This window comes from Cygnus atratus, unplaced genomic scaffold (genome assembly GCF_013377495.2).
Source record: "Cygnus atratus isolate AKBS03 ecotype Queensland, Australia unplaced genomic scaffold, CAtr_DNAZoo_HiC_assembly HiC_scaffold_140, whole genome shotgun sequence".
In the NCBI taxonomy this organism is placed as follows: Eukaryota; Metazoa; Chordata; class Aves; order Anseriformes; family Anatidae; genus Cygnus; species Cygnus atratus.
In genome coordinates this window covers 1-19381 of record NW_026109733.1, presented here as the reverse complement: position 1 = coordinate 19381, position 19381 = coordinate 1, and the positions used below count along the sequence as shown (strand labels likewise).

The following is a 19381-nucleotide window of genomic DNA, read 5'->3' as shown; positions in this document are numbered from 1 at the left end:
GGTGACACCGCCGCACCCAAGATGGCGGCGTCACCGCAGTGGCTGCCCCCCCCCCACGTGGCCACACCCAAGATGGCGGCTGCACCGTCCCACCGCCACACGCAATATGGCGGCCGCACTGTAATAGAGCGCCCCCTGCCACACCTAAGATGGCGCCCGCGCCTCGCCGCTGCCGCACCCAAAATGGCGCCCCCGCCCCCGCCCCCCAAGAACGACCGGGACTGCCCTTACCAAGAGTGCACTTTTTTTATTCCTTTTTTTTTTTTTCCTTTTTTTCCTTTTTTTATCGTTTTTCGCTCACTTTGGGGTGGGGGAGGGGCCGAGTCGCCACTTATATATAATTTTAATTGGGAGGGAGGGTTCTGTCCCCCCCCAACCCTGCCCCCCCCTGCCGGGCAGGGCCCCTCCCCTCTAAGACCCCCCCCCCCCCCAAAAAAAAACCTCAAACCTCACAAAAAAGAGCAAAAACCGAGGAGAAGAAAGGCAGGGGGCGGGGGGGGGGGGGGGGGGGCAACGGAGAGGATGAGGGGGAGGGGAGGGAGGAAAAAAAAAAAAAAAAAAAGCCAACGAAACCAAAAAATATATATATATATTTATAGCCATCTCTCGTCCCGCGCCGGGGGTCCCGGGGGGGTCCCGGGGGGGCTACGCCAGCCCGAAGCCCTCGGAGCACTCCTGGATGGCCAGCAGCAGCATCTGCCGCAGCTTCTCGTAGCTCTCGTAGGCCGGCAGGTCCAGCTGGTTGAAGCTGGGGGGCGCGGGGTCACCGCTGGGTCCCCGCGGGGTCCCCACCCCTCCGGCAGCCCCCCCGTGTGCCCCCCAGTTGGGTCCCCCCCCAGCCCTACGTCCCCATGGCCTCCAGCCCTTCATCCCCTTTGTCCCCGTGTCCTCCTGTCCCTACGTCCTCTGTCCCTGTGTCCCCTGCCCCCACCCCACCTCCTGGCCAGGTCCTCGTGGCCCCTGTCCCTGTCCCCATGTCCCACCTCACTGTCCCCATCCCCACGGCCCCTCTCCCCCCACCTTTGTGCCCTCCATCCCCATGTCCCACCTCATCGCGTCCCCATCCCCACGGCCCCAATCCCCCCGTCCCCAATCCCCCCACCTTCACGCCCTCCATCCCCATCCCTTCCCCTCTCCCCCGTCCCTCCGTGTCCCCCCACGTCCCCGTGTGTCCCCCGTTGCCCCCACCAGGTGTGCGCCGAGGGCAGGCGGTCGGTGGAGCGGTCGTCGCGGTGGATCTGGAACTTCTGGATGCCGTTCATGCCCTCGAGGGCGGCGAAGCCCTGCAGGGGCACCTTGGACGTCCCCGTCACGAACTGCAGGAACTTGGCGCGGTCCGCCTGGTCGAAGGAGCGCAGCGCCCGCCAGAACCACTGGATCTGCGGGGCGGAAGGCTCGTCAGCCCCAAAAACCCTCCCCTGAGAGGATGCTTCGGGTTTTTTTTGGGGGTGAAGCCCACCTGGATGGAGTTGCCCTGGAATTTGTCCCCAGAACCTCCCCCAGGAGGACTTGTAGGGTTTTTTTGGGGGTGAAGCCCACCTGGATGGAGTTACCCTGGAATTTGTCCCCAGAACCTCCCCCAGGAGGACTTGTAGGGTTTTTTTTGGGGGTGAAGCCCACCTGGATGGAGTTGCCCTGGAATTTGTCCCCAGAACCTCCCCCAGGAGGACTTGTAGGTTTTTTTTTGGGGGTGAAGCCCACCTGGATGGAGTTGCCCTGGAATTTGCCCCCCAAAACCCTCCCCTGAGAGGATGCTTAGGGTTTTTTTTGGGGGTGAAGCCCACCTGGACGGAGTTACCCTGGAATTTGCCCCCCGAAACCCTCCCCTGAGAGGATGCTTCGGGTTTTTTTTGGGGGTGAAGCCCACCTGGATGGAGTTGCCCTGGAATTTGCCCCCAGAACCTCCCCCAGGAGGACTTGTAGGGTTTTTTGGGGGGGGTGAAGCCCACCTGGATGGAGTTGCCCTGATATTTGCCCCCAGAAACCCTCCCCTGAGACGATGCTTAGGGTTTTTTTTGGGGGTGAAGCCCACCTGGATGGAGTTGCCCTGGTGTTTGCCCCCCAGAACCTCCTCCCCCGAGAGGATGCTTAGGGTTTTTTTTGGGGGGGTGAAGCCCAACCTGGATGGAGTTGCCCTGGTATTTGTGGTACTCGGTGTTGGCCTTGAGGTCGTCGATGTCGATGGTGGGCAGCCCCGAGATGAGCAGCTCCAGCTCCTGCTCCGTGAAGATGGAGATGAGGCGCTTGGGGATGATCTCGTAGAAGCCCTCCAAGAAGGCGGCCAGCTGCTTCCTGATGGCTCCTGCGGGACGGGGAGGGTGGTCAGGGGGGTTGCTGGGCCGCGACACCCCCTAACGGGACCCCCCCAGACCCCAAAAGGACCCCAAAAGGACCCTCCTCACCGGTCATGCGCATCTGGCAGACGAGGTGGACGTACTCCTTCTTGTTCTCCTCCGTCACCAGCACATTGGCTCCGTTGGGTTTCAGGTCCCGCACCTCGCACACCCCGAACTCCTGCACCTGGGGGCGGCCGTGGGGTGAAGGGGACGGCCCCGGGACTGAGGGGACACCTTGGGGACACCCCCGGGACAGAGGGGACACCCCCCGAGACAGAAGGGACACCCCTGGGACAGAGGGGACAGCCCCAGAGCAGGAGCAACCACCCCCAGGAGTAACCCAAGGAGACCGAGGGGAGGTGCAGGGTGCTGGGGAGCTGGGTTTTGGGGTGTCCCCCTGTCCCCAAAAGGGGGTGGCGTGGGGACATCAGTGTCCCTCCCCCCCCTCCCCGCGCACCTCGGTGCTGAAGGTGAGGTCGTAGCCCAGGGTGGAGACATCGTTCTCCAGCAGGTAGACCAGGCCCTGGTAGAAGTGGTAGTCCTCGCTCTCCATGTCCGTGTACCTGCGACGGAAAAGGGGGGTCAGCAACTTTTTTTGGGGAGTCCAGAACCTTTTTTGGGGGTTTAACACCTTTTTAGGGGTTCAACGCCTTTTTTTGGGGTTCAACGCCTTTTCTGGGGGGTTTCAACACCTTTTTTGGGGGGTTCAACGCCTTTTTGGGGGGTTCAACGCCTTTTTGGGGGGGTTCACCACCCTAGAGCTGGGGTTTGACACCTCATGGTGGGGTTCAACACCCCGCGGTTGGAATTCAGCACCCTATAAAATGGGGCTCAACACCTCTTAATTATGGCTTGACACCTCGTGGTTGGGGTTCAACACCCTATAGTTGGGGTTCGACACCTTGTATTTTGGGTTCGACACCCTATAGTTGGGGTCGACCAACCTGTAGTTGAGTTCAACACCCTATAGTTGGGGTCCACCACCTCATGGTTGAGTCCAACACCTTATAGGTGAGGGTCTACCAACCTACAGTAGGGGTCTACCAACCTATAGTAGGGGTCCACCACCCTATAGTTGGGGTCCAACCCCTTACAGTTAGGGTCCACCACCCCATGGTTGAGTTCAACACCCTATAAGTTGGGGTCCACCACCCTATAGTTGGGGTCCAACACCTTGTAGTTGAGTTCAACACCCTATAGTTGGGTTCTAGTACCCCTATAGCCAGGGCCCAGCACCCTGTAGTTGAGTTCAATACCCTACAGTTGGGATCCACCACCCTACAGTTGGGGTCCACCACCTTGTGGTTGAGTTCAGCACCCTGCAGTTGGAATCCAGCACCCCGTAGTTGAGTTCAGCACCCTACAGTTGGGTCCAGCACCTCGTGGTGGGGTCCACCCCCCCTACAGTCAGGGTCCAGCACCCCGCGTCGCAGCCTTACCGGACGGACTTGCCCAGGATGTGCTTGTAGAAGGAGCGGGTGAAGTAACACTCGAGCAGGCGGTTGTCGTAGACGGCCTTGGCCACGATGCGCCCCACAAACTTGAAGTAGCTGAGGTGGTTGGGGTTGCAGTGGGACGAGGGGTTGATGGTGTAGGTGACCCTGTCGCCCGGCGAGGTGCGGAACAGCGCGTACATGGGGTTGAACATCTCCCGTGAGATGATCATGTACCACTCGCGCAGCAGCCCCCCGGCGTCCTGGCCCTCCTCGCCCTCGAAGACGATGTATCTGCGGGGCGGGGAGCGGGGTGGGTCAGGGGGGGTCCCCTAAATGGAGCCCCTCGGTCCGGCGGTGGCGCTGAGACCCCACAGACCCCAAAGATGGGCTCCTTCAGAGCTTGCGTAACCCAAACCCCAAATCTTGGGCTTCACTGACTCCTAACTCAGCCCTGGGGGGCCCTGTGGACCCCAAAACATGGTCCTGGGGAACTCATGCAACCCGAAAACTAGCCTCATGGTCCCCAATATCCCCATACGCAGTCCTGGGGGACGCCATGGACCCCAAAACATGGTCCTAGGGAACTCACACAACCCAAAGAACAGCCCCATGGTCCCACATAACCCAACACACAAGTCCTGGGGGACCCCATGACCCCAAAACATGGTCCTGTAGATCCCACAGAAGTCCCAAACCAGTCTCTGGAGTCCCCCAAATCCTCTAATGCAGGCTGGGAGAACCTTGTGTACACCCAAAAAATGGCCCTATAAATCTCCCATGCCCCCAAACCCATCCCACAACCCCTGAAGTAGACTTGTGGGACCACCGAGCACCCCAAAACCTGACCCTTTGGATCTCCCACAACCCCAAACTCATCCCACAACCCCTCATGTAGTATCTGGGTGTCACCAAGCGCCCCAAAACCTTGCCCTATGGATCCCCCACACCCCAAAACCCATTACACAACCACTGAAGTAGAATTATAGGACCACCAGGCACCCCAAAACCGGACCCTAAGGATCTCCCACAACCCAAAACCCATCTCATGACCCCTGAAGTAGACTTGGGGGACCACCAAACACCCCAAAACCTGACCCTACAGATCTCCCCAAACCCAATCCCTGGCACTTGGGCATGGTCTCGGCTGTGCCCCCATCCTTGGGGTCCCCTCGGGGTCCCCTGGGGGCGGCCGGGGGGGGGGGCTCACAGTCGGTTTTTCATCTCCTCGGGGGACTTGCGGTGCAGCTCGCGGTACGAGTCCTCGAAGACGTGGTCGCGGCGGACGTGCACGGCCATGTCCTCCTTGCGCAGCCCCTCGTCCAGCCGCTCCAGCTCCTGCCGAAAATACCTGGGAAAGGGGAAAAAAAAAATCAAAAAAAAAAAAAAAAAAGGACAAAACGGGGGATTTGGGGCTGCTAAGGGGGATCCCGACCCCAAATCCCGGCGCCGCCCCGTACTTGCGCTTGACGTCGAAGTCGAGGACGCGGATGTAGTCGACGAGGACGGCGAAGGGGCCGTCGGCCAGGTGGGTGGTGGACTGGCGCAGGATCTGGTTCAGCACCGTCCGGTGGGTTTCTGGGGGGGGGCAAGGGGGTTGGGTTTTGTTTGGGAGGGTTGGAACGCACCCCGAAATGGGGACGGGCTCCCCCTGGGGTGTTTTGGAGGTTTGAGGGTGGCTCGAGGTGCTCAGAACCCCAAAAGCAGCTCTGGAGGTGCTGGGGGGTGGGAATTGAACAGAGGGGCTGTGGACCCCTCCCCAAATGCTGCCTGGCACCCCAAAGGCCCTTAGGATGCCCCAAAACTATCCCTGGAGCCCAAATCCCCTCCCCACCCCCCCGAAATTGGTTCCAGACCCCCCAAATCCCCTCCCAAAGTCCAAGGTCTATGCCCAAACAATCCCAGACCCCCAAATCCCCCCCAAACCCTCCTCCTGACCCCCTTAATTAGTCCCTGCCCCCCCCAACCCCCTTCCCAGCCCCCCCAACCACCCCAGATCCCCCAAATCTCCCTCAATTGGCCCCCTCAATTGGCTCCTCACCCCTAAACCCCCTTCCTGCCCCTCTCAATGAGTTCCTAACCCCCCCAAACCCCTTCCCGCCCCCCCAATCCACCCCAGTCTCCCCAAATCCCCTTCCTGCCCCCCTCAATTAATCCCTGAACCCCTAAATCCCCTTCCTGCCCACCTCGATTGGTCCCTGACCCCCCCAAATTCCCCCAAATCCCCTTCCTGTCCCCCTCAATTGGTCCTGACCCCCCCAACCTCCCTAAAAACCCATTCCCACTCCCCCAAAACGATTCCAGCCCCCCCAACCCCTTTCCCAGCCCCCCCAAACCCCTTCCTGCCCCTCTCAATTAGTCCCTACCCCCCTAAAACCCCTTCCAGCCCCCCCCAAACCATCCCAGATGCCCCCCCAAACCCCCTTCCTGCCCCCCTCAATGAGTTCCGAACCCCCCAAACCACTTCCCAGCCCCCCCAAACCATCCCAACCGCCCCCCCAAATCCCCCCAAACCCCTTCCCAGCCCCCCCCCAACCCCCCCAAAAAAGCCCCTCACCGGCGAAGCGCAGGAATTTCTGGGTGTCGGGGGGCAGGCTGGCCGAGATGTGCATGGAGGAAGGCTCGCGGGAGAAGAAGGGGTCGAGCGAGGAGGGGGTGGCGGGGGTCAGGGGGGCCGGGGACAGCGGGGGGGGCTCGTCCTTGATGTGGGCCAGCTGGCTCTCGCGGGTGTCCCGCACCGGGGGCTTGCTCTCCCGCTCCGTGGCGTGCACCAAGAAGAAGGCTTCCACCGCCGGCTGCAGCACTGGGGGGGGGGATTAAGGGGGTTAAGGGACCCCCAAAGCGGTGCTGGGGGTTGGGGGTGGGATCCGAGGATCCTAAGAGAGCCCCGATGCCCGAAGCGTTCCCCAAAAGTCCCTTCCTGTCCTCAAAACCTGTCTCTGAAACCAAAAGACTGCCTCAAAAGCTTCTTCACATCCTCAAAACCGCTCCCTGACCCCCCAAAAGCCCCTCCCCATCCCCTTTATCCACCCCGACCCCCCCGAATCCCTCCCTGAGCCCCAAAGCACCTCCCAAATGACCCTTCCCATCCCCTTAATCCAACCCTAACCCTCAAAGCCCACCCCTATCCCCTTAATCCATTCCTAATCCCCCTGAAGAACCCCCAAAAGCCCCTTCCCATCCCCTTAATCCATCCCTAACCCCCCAAAGCCCACCCCTATCCCCATAATCCATCCCTAATCCCTTCAGAGACCTCCCCAAAACCCCTTCCCAGCCCCTTAATCCATCCCTAATCCCAAGAACCCACAAAAGCCCCTTCCCATCCCCATAATCCATCCCTAATCCCCCCAAAGACCTCCCAAAAACCTCTTCCCATCCCCTTAATCTATCCCTAATCCCCCCAAAAGCCCCCTCCCATCCCCTTAATCCACCCCTAAACCCCCCAAACCCCTCCGTGACCCCCCAAGCGCCCCCAAAAGCTCCTTCCCATCCCTAATCCCCCCAAAGCCCCCCCAAATCCCCTTCCTATCCCCTTAATCCATCCCTAATCCCCCCAAAAGCCCCCCCAAAAGCCCCTTCCCATCCTCTTAATCCTTCCCTAACCCCCACAAACCTTTCCATGACCCCCCAAGCCCCCCCCCAAAAGCCCCTTCCCATCCCTAATCCTCCCAAAGCCCTCCTAAAAGCCCCTTCCCATCCCCTTAATCCACCCCTAAGCCCCCCAAACCCCTCCGTGACTCGCCAAAGCCCCCCAAAAGCACCTTCCCCACCCCCCAACCCCCCCCCCCCGAGCCCCCCCAGCCCCGCACCGAGCACGGCGTGCTGGTCGTGGGACTCCTCGAGCTCCTTCAGGCACTCCCCCAGCATGTCCCACAGCTCGTCCAGGCACAGCTGCTCGCTCAGCAGGGGCAGCTCCGGGGGGGGGCCGCTCATCCCGCTCCCCCCCCTGCGACCCCTCCGAACCTGGGGGGGGAGGTTTAGGGTTAGCGGTTGGGGGGGGGAAACACACACGGGGTCACAGCCCCACAGCGCCGCCGACCCCTTCCGTACACCCAGTAGGGACTGGGAGCACCCCGGTTCCCCCCAGGTGGGGCAAACTGGGAGGGGAACCAGTTCAAAGTCGGGGGGGGGGGAACTGGTTTGAACTGGGGAGGGGGCTCACTCACCCACAGAGGGGGCGTCCTGGGGGGCGGGCGAGGGCTGGTCCACGTCCATGGGCGACTCGTCGCGGCGGGGAGCGCCGTCCGCCGGCCCGGCCTCCGACTGGTGGGGGGGGGGACAGGGGTGGGGGGGTTAGGGGGGGCCCCCAGGGACCCTGCGCCACCCCCAGCCCCCCCCACCGACCCCCAAACCGGTGTAGGGGGACGTGCAGGATGGGGATGGGGAGAGGAGGAGGGGATGGGGAGGAAGGGGAGGAGGTTGGTGGCAGCGTGGGATGGAGGAGGACGAGGAGGAGGAGGGAAGATGAGGATGAAGAGGAGGAGGGAGGAAGGCTGGGGGAGAGGAGGAAGAAAGGAGGCAGTGGAAGAAAAAAAACAGAGGAGGAGGTTGAGGATGAAGAGGGAGGAAGGTTGTGGGGTGAATGGGGAAGGGGAGAAGCAAGAGGAGGCAGGGGGGGAAGGGAGTGGAGGAAGAGGAGGTTGAGGATGAAGAGGGAGGAAGGTTGTGGGGTAAATGGGGTAGGGGAGAAGCAGGAGAGGAGGCAGCGCAGGAATGGAAAGGAGCAGGAGGGAAGGATGAGGCTGGAAGAAGAGGAGGAAAGGAAGTAGCGTGACGAGGAGGAGGAGGATGAAGAGGGAGGAAGGCCATGGGGGGAATGGGGTAAGGAGGGAGAAGCAAGAGAGGAAGGCAGCACAGGAAGGGAAGGGAGGAGACGGAGGACGAAGGAGAGGACGAAGAGGCAGCGCGGGAAGGGAACGGAGGACGCGATGGAGGAGGAGGAGGAGGAAGAGGAGGCTGAAGGGGGAGGATGCGGGGGGCGAGGCCGTGCTAACCGTGTCTGCCTGCTGCTGCCTCCGGGCCCTCTGGCCCTCACGTACCATTTGTATGATGGCGTCGGCCTCGGCCTCCAGCTGCCGGACGGCGGCCTGGATGCTGCCAGCCGCCCCGAGGCCCCCGGCACCTGCGAGGACAGGGCGTCAGCCTCCCCAAAACTTGGGTCCAGGGTGGGGGACGGAGGGAAAAAAAAAAAAAAAAAACAAAGCGGGGGGGTTCCCAGCACCGTTGCGTCCTCCCCCCTGCCCAGGTCCTTACCCAGGCGCCCGGCTTGCTTGGCTTTCTTGTGCGCGCGGCGGGTGTCGTCGCGGAGCTGGATGATGACCTGCAGGACGCGGAGGAAGAAGCGCTGCGTGGAGGTCTTGGAGGTGAGCACCGACATGGAGGGCAGCTGCAGCTCCCGCCCGCCCAGCGCCCGCTTCTGCGAGGCCACGATCACCACGCTCTCCGCCGTGTCGAAGCTGGGGGGGTCGGCAGGCGTTAGAGGGGGTGGGGGGCGGTGGGAGGGAGAAGGGGTGTCAGTAGGGGCAAGGGTTAACAGCAGGGGCGAGAGTTAACGGGAAGAGGCACAAGTTGTATCAGTAGGGACACGAGTTAACAGAAGCGTGAGAGTTGTATCAGTAGGGGTGAGAGCTAAATCCGTAGGGACGAGAGTTGACAGGAGGGAAAAGTTACATCAGTAGGGACAAGAGTTAACAGGAGGGCCAGGAATTAATGGCATGAACAAGAGTTATCAGTAGGGACAAGAGTTAACAGGAGGCGAAAGTTACATCAGTAGGGCCAAGAGTTAACAGGAGGGAAAAGTTTCATCAGTAGGGACAAGAGTTAACGTAAGGTTTTATCAGTAGGGCCAGGAGCTATCAGTAGGGCCAAGAGTTAACAGGCTGGGGGGATGCAGAGACCACCAGAGGCAGCTCGGGGACCCCGGGGGGGGGGCCGCGGGGGCCGCTCACCGGCTCTGCATCTTCCCCTTGAGCTTGGCGCTGGGGGGCTGCTCGTCGGGGAGCCCCTCGGGGGACGGGGCCTCGCTCTGCGCCCGCCGCTGCTGCTCCAGGTTGTACTCCCGCAGCTCCGCCAGCAGCGTGCCTGGTGAAGGGGGGGGGGACGTCAGCGGGACCCCCACGACCCCCCCGGGGTTCCCCGCGGCGGCGGGACCCTCACCGATCTGCCGGCAGAGGGTGGCACCCAGCTGGCGGGCGCCGCTGAGCAGGAGGCGCAGGACGGTGTCGCGGGTGCCGGGGTCGCCCCGCGAGAGCTGCAGGAGGACGTTGGCCGCGTCCTCCAGGCCTTCCTCCGAGCACGAGTGCGACGTCAGCACCTTGGGGGCAAAGAGGAGGCGTTGGGTACAACAAAAGGAGGCGGTGAGGGCAGAAAAGGGGGCGTCGAGGCCGGAAAAGGGGGCGTCGAGGCCAGAAAAAGGGAGGCATCCAAGTAAAAAAAGGAGGCGTCGAGGCCAAGAAAAGGGAGGCGTCCGTCGAGGCCAAGAAAAAGGAGGCGTCGAGGCCGAAAAAAGAAGGCCTCGAGGCCAAAAAGAAGGAGGCGTCGAGGCCAAAAAGAGGAGGTCGCGTCGAGGCCAAAAAGGGGGAGTTGGGGATGCCCCAAACCCCGTGCCCCCCCTCTTGTCCCGCCCCGTAAGCCCCCAGCCCCTCAACTCACCTCCACCGACAGCTGCAGCTGGCTCTCGGTCAGTCCCGTGGCCGCCATGCGGGGGTCCGGGCTGCCCCCGCCACCCCCCTCACCCCCCTTGGCCGGGGACTTGGCGCTCTTGGTGGGAGCTGGGGACAGACGGGGTGGCCACGATCACGCCCTGCCCCCGTTTGTGTCCCCTTCTTCGTCTCCACCTCGCTTCCATCTCCCCATCCCAATACTTGTCCCCATCTCCATCCCTTTTCTCTCTCCCCATCCTGTTTTCCCCTCTCCCCATCCCTCTCCCTCTCCCCGTCCCCTTTTTCCCCTCTCCCCATCCCCATTTCCCTTTCCTCCTATCCCTTTTCCCCTCTCCCATTTCCCTCCCCCCATTTCCCTCTCCCCATCCCCTTTTTCTTCTCTCCCCGTCCCCTTTTTCTTCTCTCCCATCCCCTTTTTCCCCTCTCCCCATCCCATTTCCCCTTTCCCCGTCCCATTCCCCTCTCCCCATCCCCTTTTACCCCCTCCCCTTCCCATTTTTTCCCTTTCCCTGGCCCTGTTCCCATCTCCTTGTCCCCATTTCCCCCTCCCCGTCCCCTTTTTTCCTTTTCCCTGTCCCCGTTCACCATCTCCCCATCCCCACTCCCCTCTCCCCGTCCCCTTTTCCCCTCTCCCCATCCCCGTTCCCCTCTCCCCATCCCCTTTTACCCCCTCCCCATCTCCTTTTTTCCCTTTCCCTGTCCCCGTTCCCCTCTCCCCATCCCCTTTTCCCCCCTCCCTGTCCCCTTTTACCCCCTCCCCATCCCCTTTTTTCCCTTTCCCTGTCCCCACTCCCATCTCCCCGTCCCCATTCCCCTCTCCCCGTCCCTTTTCCCTCTCCCCACCCCATTCCCCTCTTCCTGTCTCCGTTCCCCTCTCCCCATCCCCTTTTACCCCCCCCCGTCCCCGTTCCCTTCTCCCCGTCCCCGTTCCCCTCTCCCCGTCCCCTTTTACCCCCTCCCCACCCCATTCCCCTCTCCCCACCCCATTCCCCGCTCCCCGTCCCCGTTCCCCGCTCCCCGTCCCCTTTTACCCCTCCCCGTCCCCCTCTCCCCGTCCCCTTTTACCCCTCCCCGTCCCCGTTCCCCTCTCCCCACCCCGTTCCCCTCTCCCCCACAACTCACCGGCCGCCGCACCGCCGCCGCCTGCCGCCGTCCCACCGCTCGCCACGGCCGCCCCGGCCGCCGCCCCGGCCGGCGTCACCGCGGGCGGGCTGGGGGCACCGGGGGGACCCCCGGCAGCGGCAGCAGCACCGGCCCCGGTTCCGGGGGGGGCGGCCGCCCCTTCTCCCCCTTTCCCCCCCTCGGGGAGGGCGATGGAGATGAGGGAGAGGAGGCGCAGGAGCTTTTCGGTGAGGAGGGCGCTGCGGCGGATGACGCCGTGGGACAACATGTTCATCAGCTGCCCCAGCGGGGACGCCTCCAGCCCCAACCCCAAAGCTTCCCCCTCGGGACCCCCGGCCCCCGGCCCCGCTTTTGCCGAGCCTTTGCCTTTGCGGCTGACGTTCATGTTGTCCAGCTTGACCAGGAGGTCCCAAAAATCGGTGGAGAGCCCCCCCGGCCCGGTGACGGAGGTGGTGGCGGTAGCGGTAACGGTTTGGGGGGCGCCCCCCGACGGGCAAGGGCTGCCCCCCGTTTTGGGGCCGGTGCCCCCGCCGCCGCGGTCCCGCTCGCCGTCGCTCGCCGCTTCCCGGCCCCGCTGCTGGGTGAAGTGGCTGGGGAAGACCTGGAGGAAAAGAGGAAGAAAAAAAAAAAAAAGTTACAAAAAGGAAAAATGGAGAATTGAACCCCCGCCACGTGCACCTGGGGGCCCCCAGGTGGCTCCCCAGTATGGCCCGGTGCACCCCAGTGGGGTCTGGTGCACCCCAAGGTGGTCCAGAGCACCCCAAATCCCCTCAAACTCCAACCAGGAGCACCCAAACACCCCCAAGATGTCCTCCAGAGCACCCCAAATTCCCCCAAGGTCCAACCAGGAGCACCCAAACACCCGCAAGATGTCCTCCAGAGCACCCCAAATCCCCCTGAGCTCTGATTAGGATCATCCCAACACTCCCAAAACGGGCTCCAGAGCACCCCAAATCCCCTCAAACTCCAACAAGGAGCACCCAAACACCCCTGAGACATGCTCCAGAGCACCCCGAGGTCCTCCAGAGCACCCCAAATCCCCCAAAGCTCCATTCAGGAGCAACCCAACACCCCCAAGTTGTGCTCCAGAGCACCCCAAGGTCCTCCAGAGCACCCCAAATCCCCCAAAGCTCCATTCAGGAGCAACCCAACACCCTCAAGACGTGCTCCAGAGCACCCCAAGGTATTCCAGAGCACCCCAAATCCCCCCAGGGTCCAACGAGGAGCACCCGAACACTCCCAAGACATGCTCCAGAGAACCCCAATATGCTCCAAAGCACCCGAAAGCCCCCGAGTTCCAATCAGGAGCACCCAAACACCCCAAAGACGTCCTCCAGAGCCCCCCAAATCCCCCCGAGCTCCAACAAGGAGCACCCAAACACCCCCAAGACGTCCCCCAGAGCACCCCGAGGTCCTCCAGAGCCCCCCAACCCCAACCCCCGGCTCACCTTGGCCAGCTGGATGAGGGTGTCGAGGACGTGGCGGCAGACGACAGGGGCGGCCTGGGGGTGGATGTGGACGGCGGAGCCGGCGGCGGCGGCGTGCTTCTCCGTGTGCTTCCTCCCGGGAGCCCGCTGGATCTGGAAGATGTTGGTTCGGCACCCGAGGGCGGCGTCCATGGACACGGAAAGCCAGGAGAGCTGCCCGGAGCTTCGAGCTTCGACCCGGTGCAATAAATCGAGGGCTCGAGGCTCGGTCGCGCCGGTTCGGGCTCCGGCACGTCGCTGAGGACGTTGTTCTTCGGGGGCCGGGGGGGCGCGGGGGGCTTCGAGGCAAAGCTCGCTCTCGCTGCTGCGCTGGAGGATGGAGAGGAGGCTGCGCACCACCCAGCCCCGGGTGGGCGCGTGGTAGCAGAGGTTGCGGAGGACGCGGTGGAGCCGGCTGGTGTTCAGCTTGGGCTCGTCCACGAAGAGCAGCACCAGGAGGCACGAGAGGGCTTCGTGGTCCAGCAGCAGCCGGCCCCGGAGGCGCAGGAGGCTGTCCACGCTGCTCCCCGAGGGTCTGCGGGGGGAGAAATCGGTGGGGGAAGCGCCCCAAAACCTCGTGTTGCTCCCCAAAAGCTTGGGAAGATCCCCAAAAGCTTGGGAAGATCCCCCAAGAGGTCATGTTGCTCCCCCAACAGCTTGGGAAAATCCCCCGGAAGTTTTGGTCACCTCCCCCCAGAACGTCGTGGGGCTCCCCAGGTGCTCAGGAGGTTCCTCGGGAGCTCGGGGGGCTCCCTAAATACTTGTGGGGCTCCCCAGAAGCTTAGGGAGCTTCAAAGGACCTTGGGGAACTCCCCAGATGCTCGTGGGGCTCTCCAGATGATAACAGGGCTCCCCAGAACCCCGTGGGGCTCCAAAGGACCTCGAGGAGCTCCCCAGAACCTTGCTGAGCTCCCCAGATGCTCGTGGGGCTCCCCAGAACCTCGTGAGGCTCTCCCAAACCTTGCGGGGCCCCCCTTAACTCCCCGTGGGGCCGGGTTCCGCCCCCCTGCACGTACCTGCTGTGGCTGCTGCTGCCCCCCATGTGGAAGGTGCCGCCCCGCTGCACGGCCAGGCGGGTGTACTGCACCCCCCGGTTCCCGCTCAGCCGGCTGGTGAAGGCTGCGGAGACAGCGGCGTTACGGGGGCGCTGGGTCGGGGGGTACAGTGTTTTGGGGGCATGGGGTTTCGGGGTCCAAGGGGCTTGGGGGCGGGGGTGCGAGAGGAAATACGGGGGTGTCGGGAGAGGAGAAGGGACGATAAAAAGAGAGTTGGGGTGTCAGGAGAGAATGGAGGACGTCAGGAGAGGATTTGGGGTGCCGAGAGGGAACGGAGGACGTCAGGAGAGGATTTGGGGTGCTAGGAGAGGATGGACGGACGTCAGGAGGGGATTTGGGGTGCCGAGAGGGAACGGAGGACGTCAGGAGAGGATTTGGGATGCTAGGAGAGGATGGAGGACATCAGGAGAGGATGAGGAGCACCAGGAGTGAGCGACAGGGGCTAGAAGAACATCAAGGGTGCCACGAGGAGACGGAGGACGACGGGAAAGCATTAAGGGGGCCAGAGGAGGCTGGGGAACATCGTGAGAGGGAGAAAGGTGTCACGAGAAGATGGAGGCTGGGAGACGGTGGGGGAGGCCGGGAGAGGCCAAGGGACATTGCATGGCCTTGGGAGGTCAGGACGAGGACAGGGCAAGGACGGGAGACAGGAGGAGGCCAGGACGGAGGGGAGGAGGCCGGGACGGAGGGGAGGAGGCCGGGACGGAGGGGAGGAGGCCGGGACGGAGGGGAGGCCGCGCCGCGCTCCTCACCGGGGCTGCGGAGGATGGCGGAGAGCGCGGAGGTGCTGGAGTGGCCGAAGAGGCGCTCGTGCATGAGCTGCCGCTGGCGGGCCTCCTGCTCGCGCCGCAGGGCCTGGGCCTCGGCGGCGATGTCGGGCGGCATGACGGCCAGCACGCTGTCCTCCATGTCCTCCAGCACCGAGCGCCGCAGCTCCGAGGGCAGCGTCTGGATGAAGGTCACCGGGTCCATGGGGGCGTCCGAGCTCGTCGCCTGCGCCAGCTCCCGCCGCTGCTGCTCCGCCCGCTGCTGCGCCAGCACCTGCCGCGCCCACCGGGTTAGCCACACCCACCGAGTTGGCCACGCCCGCAGAGGCCACGCCCACACAAGCCACGCCCCCGATAAACCACACCCCCCACCCCGTTACAGGAGGGCTCTGGGGATGAAGGGGTTAACCCCCCACAATGGGCAGCAAGCCCCGCCCCATGCCAGGCCACACCCATTTCAGATAAACCACGCCCACTGTCAGATAAACCACACCCCCAATGCAAAGGCCCCGCCCCCTCAGCACCCCACCCAGTACCAAGTGTCCCAGCCAGGCCCCGCCCCCAGACAGACTCCGCCCCCAAAGGTGCCGGCCTCACCCACTTTAACCACACCCACTTTAGCCCCGCCCCCTGATTTGGCTCCGCCCCCAAGAACACCCCACCCCCTATAGCCTAATACAGCCCGTTTAGCCCCACCCCCTCCCCAGGCCCTGCCCCTAAACACACCACACACCCACTTGGCCCCGCCCACTCAGTAAGCCCCGCCCCGAACACCCAACCCATTAAACCCCGCCCACTTTTAGGCCCCACCCAATCACAGACCACACCCCTGCAATAATCCACAGGTTAGCCCCACCCCCTTTCTAAGCCCCATCCCCACCACCCCGCTTGGCCCCACCCACTCCATAAGCCCCGCCCCAAACACCCAACCCACCAAACCCCGCCCACTTTTAGCCCCCACCCAATCACAGACCACACCCCCGCAATAACCCACAGGTTAAGCCCCACCCCTGTCCCAAGCCCCGCCCACCACCACCCCACCCAAAGCCCCACCCATTAAGACCCCACCCCCACCAGACCCCGCCCACCCACCAGACCCCGCCCACTCCTCCAGGCCCCGCCCCTCTCCTCCCCCCAAGCCCCACCCACCTCCTCCTGGATGGCCGGGGGCAGGGCGGCCAGGAACTCGGGGCTGACCTCGGTGAGGCCGGGATTGGCCACCACCGGGGGGGCGGGGCTGGGGGTGGGCGGGGCCCGGGCGGGGGGGCGGATCCCCAGCTGGTTCTGCAGCACCTCCCGGCGGATGTCGTCCGGCAGCGCCGCCAGGAACGAGGGGTCCACGCCCTCGGGGAGGCTGATCCCTGCCGGGGGGGGACACGGGTGGGGACACGTTGGGGACGTGGGGACCCCCCCCCATGGGGTCTCGTGGGGGTGGGGTCTCGTGGGGGTGGGGACCCCCCCCCCCCGTGGTGCTGGGGAGGGGGGGAAGCCCTTGGGGACATAGGGACACCGCTATGGGATGTGGGGATACGGGGAGGGATTTGGGGACGTGGGGACGGGTACCCGACAGGGGACACGGGGAAGGACTTGGGGACGTGAACCCTATAGGGGACATGTGGACATGGCTCCCCTATGGGACATGGGAAAGAACTTGGGGACATGGGGATGTGTACCCCATAGGGGACACGGGGAGGGGCTTGGGGACAGGAACCCTATAGGGGATGTAGGGACATGGATCCCCTATGGGATGTGGGGACATGGGGAGGGACTTGGGGACATGAACCCTATAGGGGACATAGGGACATGGATCTTCTATGGGATGTGGGGACAGGGGGAGGGACTTGGGTACATGAACCCTATAGGGGACATGGATCCCCTATGGGATGTGGGGACGGGGGAGGGACTTGGGGACACAGATCCCCTATGGGACATGGGGAAAGACCTGGGGACACGGGGACGTGTACCCCATAGGGCACATGGGGACACAGGGAGGGACATGGGGACGTGCACCCCACAGTGGAAATGGGGACACGGATCCCCCATGGGACATGGGGAAGGACTTGGGGACATGGGAATGCGTACCCCATAGGGGACACGGGGACACGGGGAGGGACACTGGGACGCGTACCCCATAGGGGACTTGAGGACATGGATCCCCCATGCGATGTGGGGAGGGACTTGGGGACGCGGGGACGTGTACCCCATAAGGGGCACAGGCATTAGGACATTTGGGGGACGTTTGGGGGACAACGGGGGACATTGGGGGGATACTGGGGGGACATTGGGGGGATATTTAAGGGACGTTTGGGGGATGTTGTGGGGACCTTTGGGGGATATTGTGGGGACTTTTGGGGGATATTGTGGGGACTTTTGGGGTCACGTTTGGGGCCGTGGCACCCACCTGCGAGCGGATCCTCCTCCTCGCTGCTGGTGGAGGGCAGCGGCTCCTCCAGGATCCCCCGCGAGTCGGCGCCCGAGATGGCGACGGCCGAGTCCCGGGTGGACGAGCTCTCCGAGGACGAGGCGGGGGGCGAGCTAATTTGGGGGGGGGGGGGGGGGGGGGCACCCCAAAATTTGGCTGTGTCCTTGCCCGCCCCCCCCTTCCCCCCCCCGCCCAAAAAAAAAAGGGTACGGAGGACGCGACGGGGTGGCGGGGATGTTACGGGGCGGCGGGGACGTTATGGGGTCGAGGGCTCTTACCTGTCATCGGTGGGGTGGGAGGCGTCAGGGGGGCCCGGGGGGGCGGGCGGGGGGCCCTGGGGGGTGCCGGGGGGGCCTTGGGGGGGCGGGGGGGCCCCCCCGGCCTCGCCGCCCCCGGCCTCCTCCAAGGTGCAGGAGGCCAGGCTGGAGGTGTCCATGGGGGAGCCCTCGAGGGCGCTGCTCACCGCCGTCAGCGCGTCCGAGTCCTCCGCTCGCTCCGGGGACAGCGAGGCTGCGGGGGGGGGGGACGCAGCGGTGAAGACCCCCCCTAAAAAAAATTAAGGACCCCCCCCCCCCCCCACCTTAAAAAGATCACCCCCAGCCCCGAATTAATGCCGGAACGCCCCCCCCCCTCAAAAAATGGCACTCACTGATGGTGGGAGCGGGCGACAGCTCCATCTGGGTGGCTTCGGCGTCCGGGGGGGGCCGCCCCGGCCCCCCCTCTTCTTGCTCGGGGGGCTGGGGGGGGCGGCCGGGGGCTTCAGGGGGGGGCTCGGGGGCGGAAGGGGCCGGTTCCAGCATCACCAGGGTGCGGTGGGGGCCGGGCGGGGGGGGCTCTCCCGCCGCTTCTGGAGGGGTAAAAGGGGGGGGAGTCAGCGCTGGCAGCACCCATGGGTGCCCCCCCACCCCCCCCCCAAAAAAAAGAACCCCCCCCCCCCCCACCCCGTAGGGCCCCCGCCGCGAGGGGTCCCCCCGGGGGAAAGTAGTCGGCTGCATCGTTACCTCGATCGCGGGGCTCCCATCCCGGCCCCCCAACAATACAACCGACTACCTCACCCCCACGGGGCCAGCAGCAACCCCCCCCACCCCAAAATCCCCCCCCTCCAGCACCCCAAACACCCCCCCCTCCCTTTAATATCCCCCCCCCCCCCCAATAAATAAATAAATAAGAAATAAAAACCAAATAAACCAACGCAACCCAGCCCTCACCTGGGTGGCGGGCGCCGGGTGCGCCGCGGGGGGGGGCGGCGGCGAAGCCCCCCCCCACCCCACGACGGGATCGGTGACCCCCCCAGAAATTTGGGGGGGGGTTTAGGGACCAAAATGGGGGGGTCCGGCGGCGGCCGTGCGCCCCGCGAGGAAGACAGTAGACTGTATAGTTATCTCCGAGACGGGCGTGTGAGCCTCCAACTATACAATCTACTACCTCAACCCGCGGGGTGCCACGTCGGGGGGGTCGGGTTTCACGTGGGGGGGGCGGGGGGACACGTTTTTTTTAATTGGGGGGGGGGATTTGGGGACCTCCGGGGGGTGTTTACCTGCCGGGGGGGCGTCGCTGGAGCTGTTTGCGGCTTTGGGCGCTGCGCCCTGGGGGATAACGGAGGGTTAGTGCTGCAAGGAGGGGAGGGGGGGGTGGTTTTTTTTTGGGGGGGGGGTGGTTTAGGGGATTTTTATGTGCCCCCCCCCACGTGAAAACGGACCTGGGCGCCCGCCTCCGTGCCCTCCTTGTCCTCGGGGCCCCGCTCGGTCCCCTTGGCCTCATCCTCGGCCGCCTGCCGCCGCCGCTTCTCCCGCCGCTCGTCCAGCTCCTCGTCCCGCAGCGCCTCCAGCCGGGCCAGGATGGGCACCTTCACCACTGGGGGGGGGGAATAGGGTTGGGGGGGGCTCAAAACGTGAGGGGGGGCTCGAAAGGTTGGGGGGGGGGCTCGAAAGGTCGGGGGGGGGGGGGCTCAAAAGTTGGGGAGACTCAAAAGGTTGGGGAGGGGGCTCAAAAGGTCGGGGGGGGGGGCTCAAAAGGTTGGGGAGGGGGGCTCAAAAGGTTGGGGAGGGGGGCTCAAAAGGTCGGGGGGGGGGCTCAAAAGGTTGGGGAGGGGCTCAAAAGGTTGGGGGGGGGCTCAAA

General features: G+C 64.2%; 1 protein-coding gene across 1 annotated transcript; it reads right to left on the bottom strand.

Moving 5' to 3' along the window:
* Positions 1-586: 586 nt before the first annotated feature.
* HUWE1 (HECT, UBA and WWE domain containing E3 ubiquitin protein ligase 1) lies at positions 587-19117 on the bottom strand (the record flags this gene model as incomplete). The annotated part of the gene is given in 26 exon segments (XM_035572409.2): positions 587-748; positions 1189-1379; positions 2121-2302; positions 2403-2520; positions 2794-2899; positions 3776-4063; positions 4980-5120; positions 5230-5347; positions 6327-6572; positions 7579-7691; positions 7693-7732; positions 7936-8032; positions 8764-8891; positions 9023-9225; positions 9718-9850; positions 9926-10082; positions 10421-10539; positions 11554-12154; positions 13002-13554; positions 14036-14138; positions 14827-15115; positions 15991-16202; positions 17243-17376; positions 17542-17773; positions 17913-18000; positions 18963-19117. Coding segments are annotated over 26 exon segments (4850 nt in total), but the record flags the coding sequence as incomplete, so codon positions are not given.
* Positions 19118-19381: the final 264 nt, after the last annotated feature.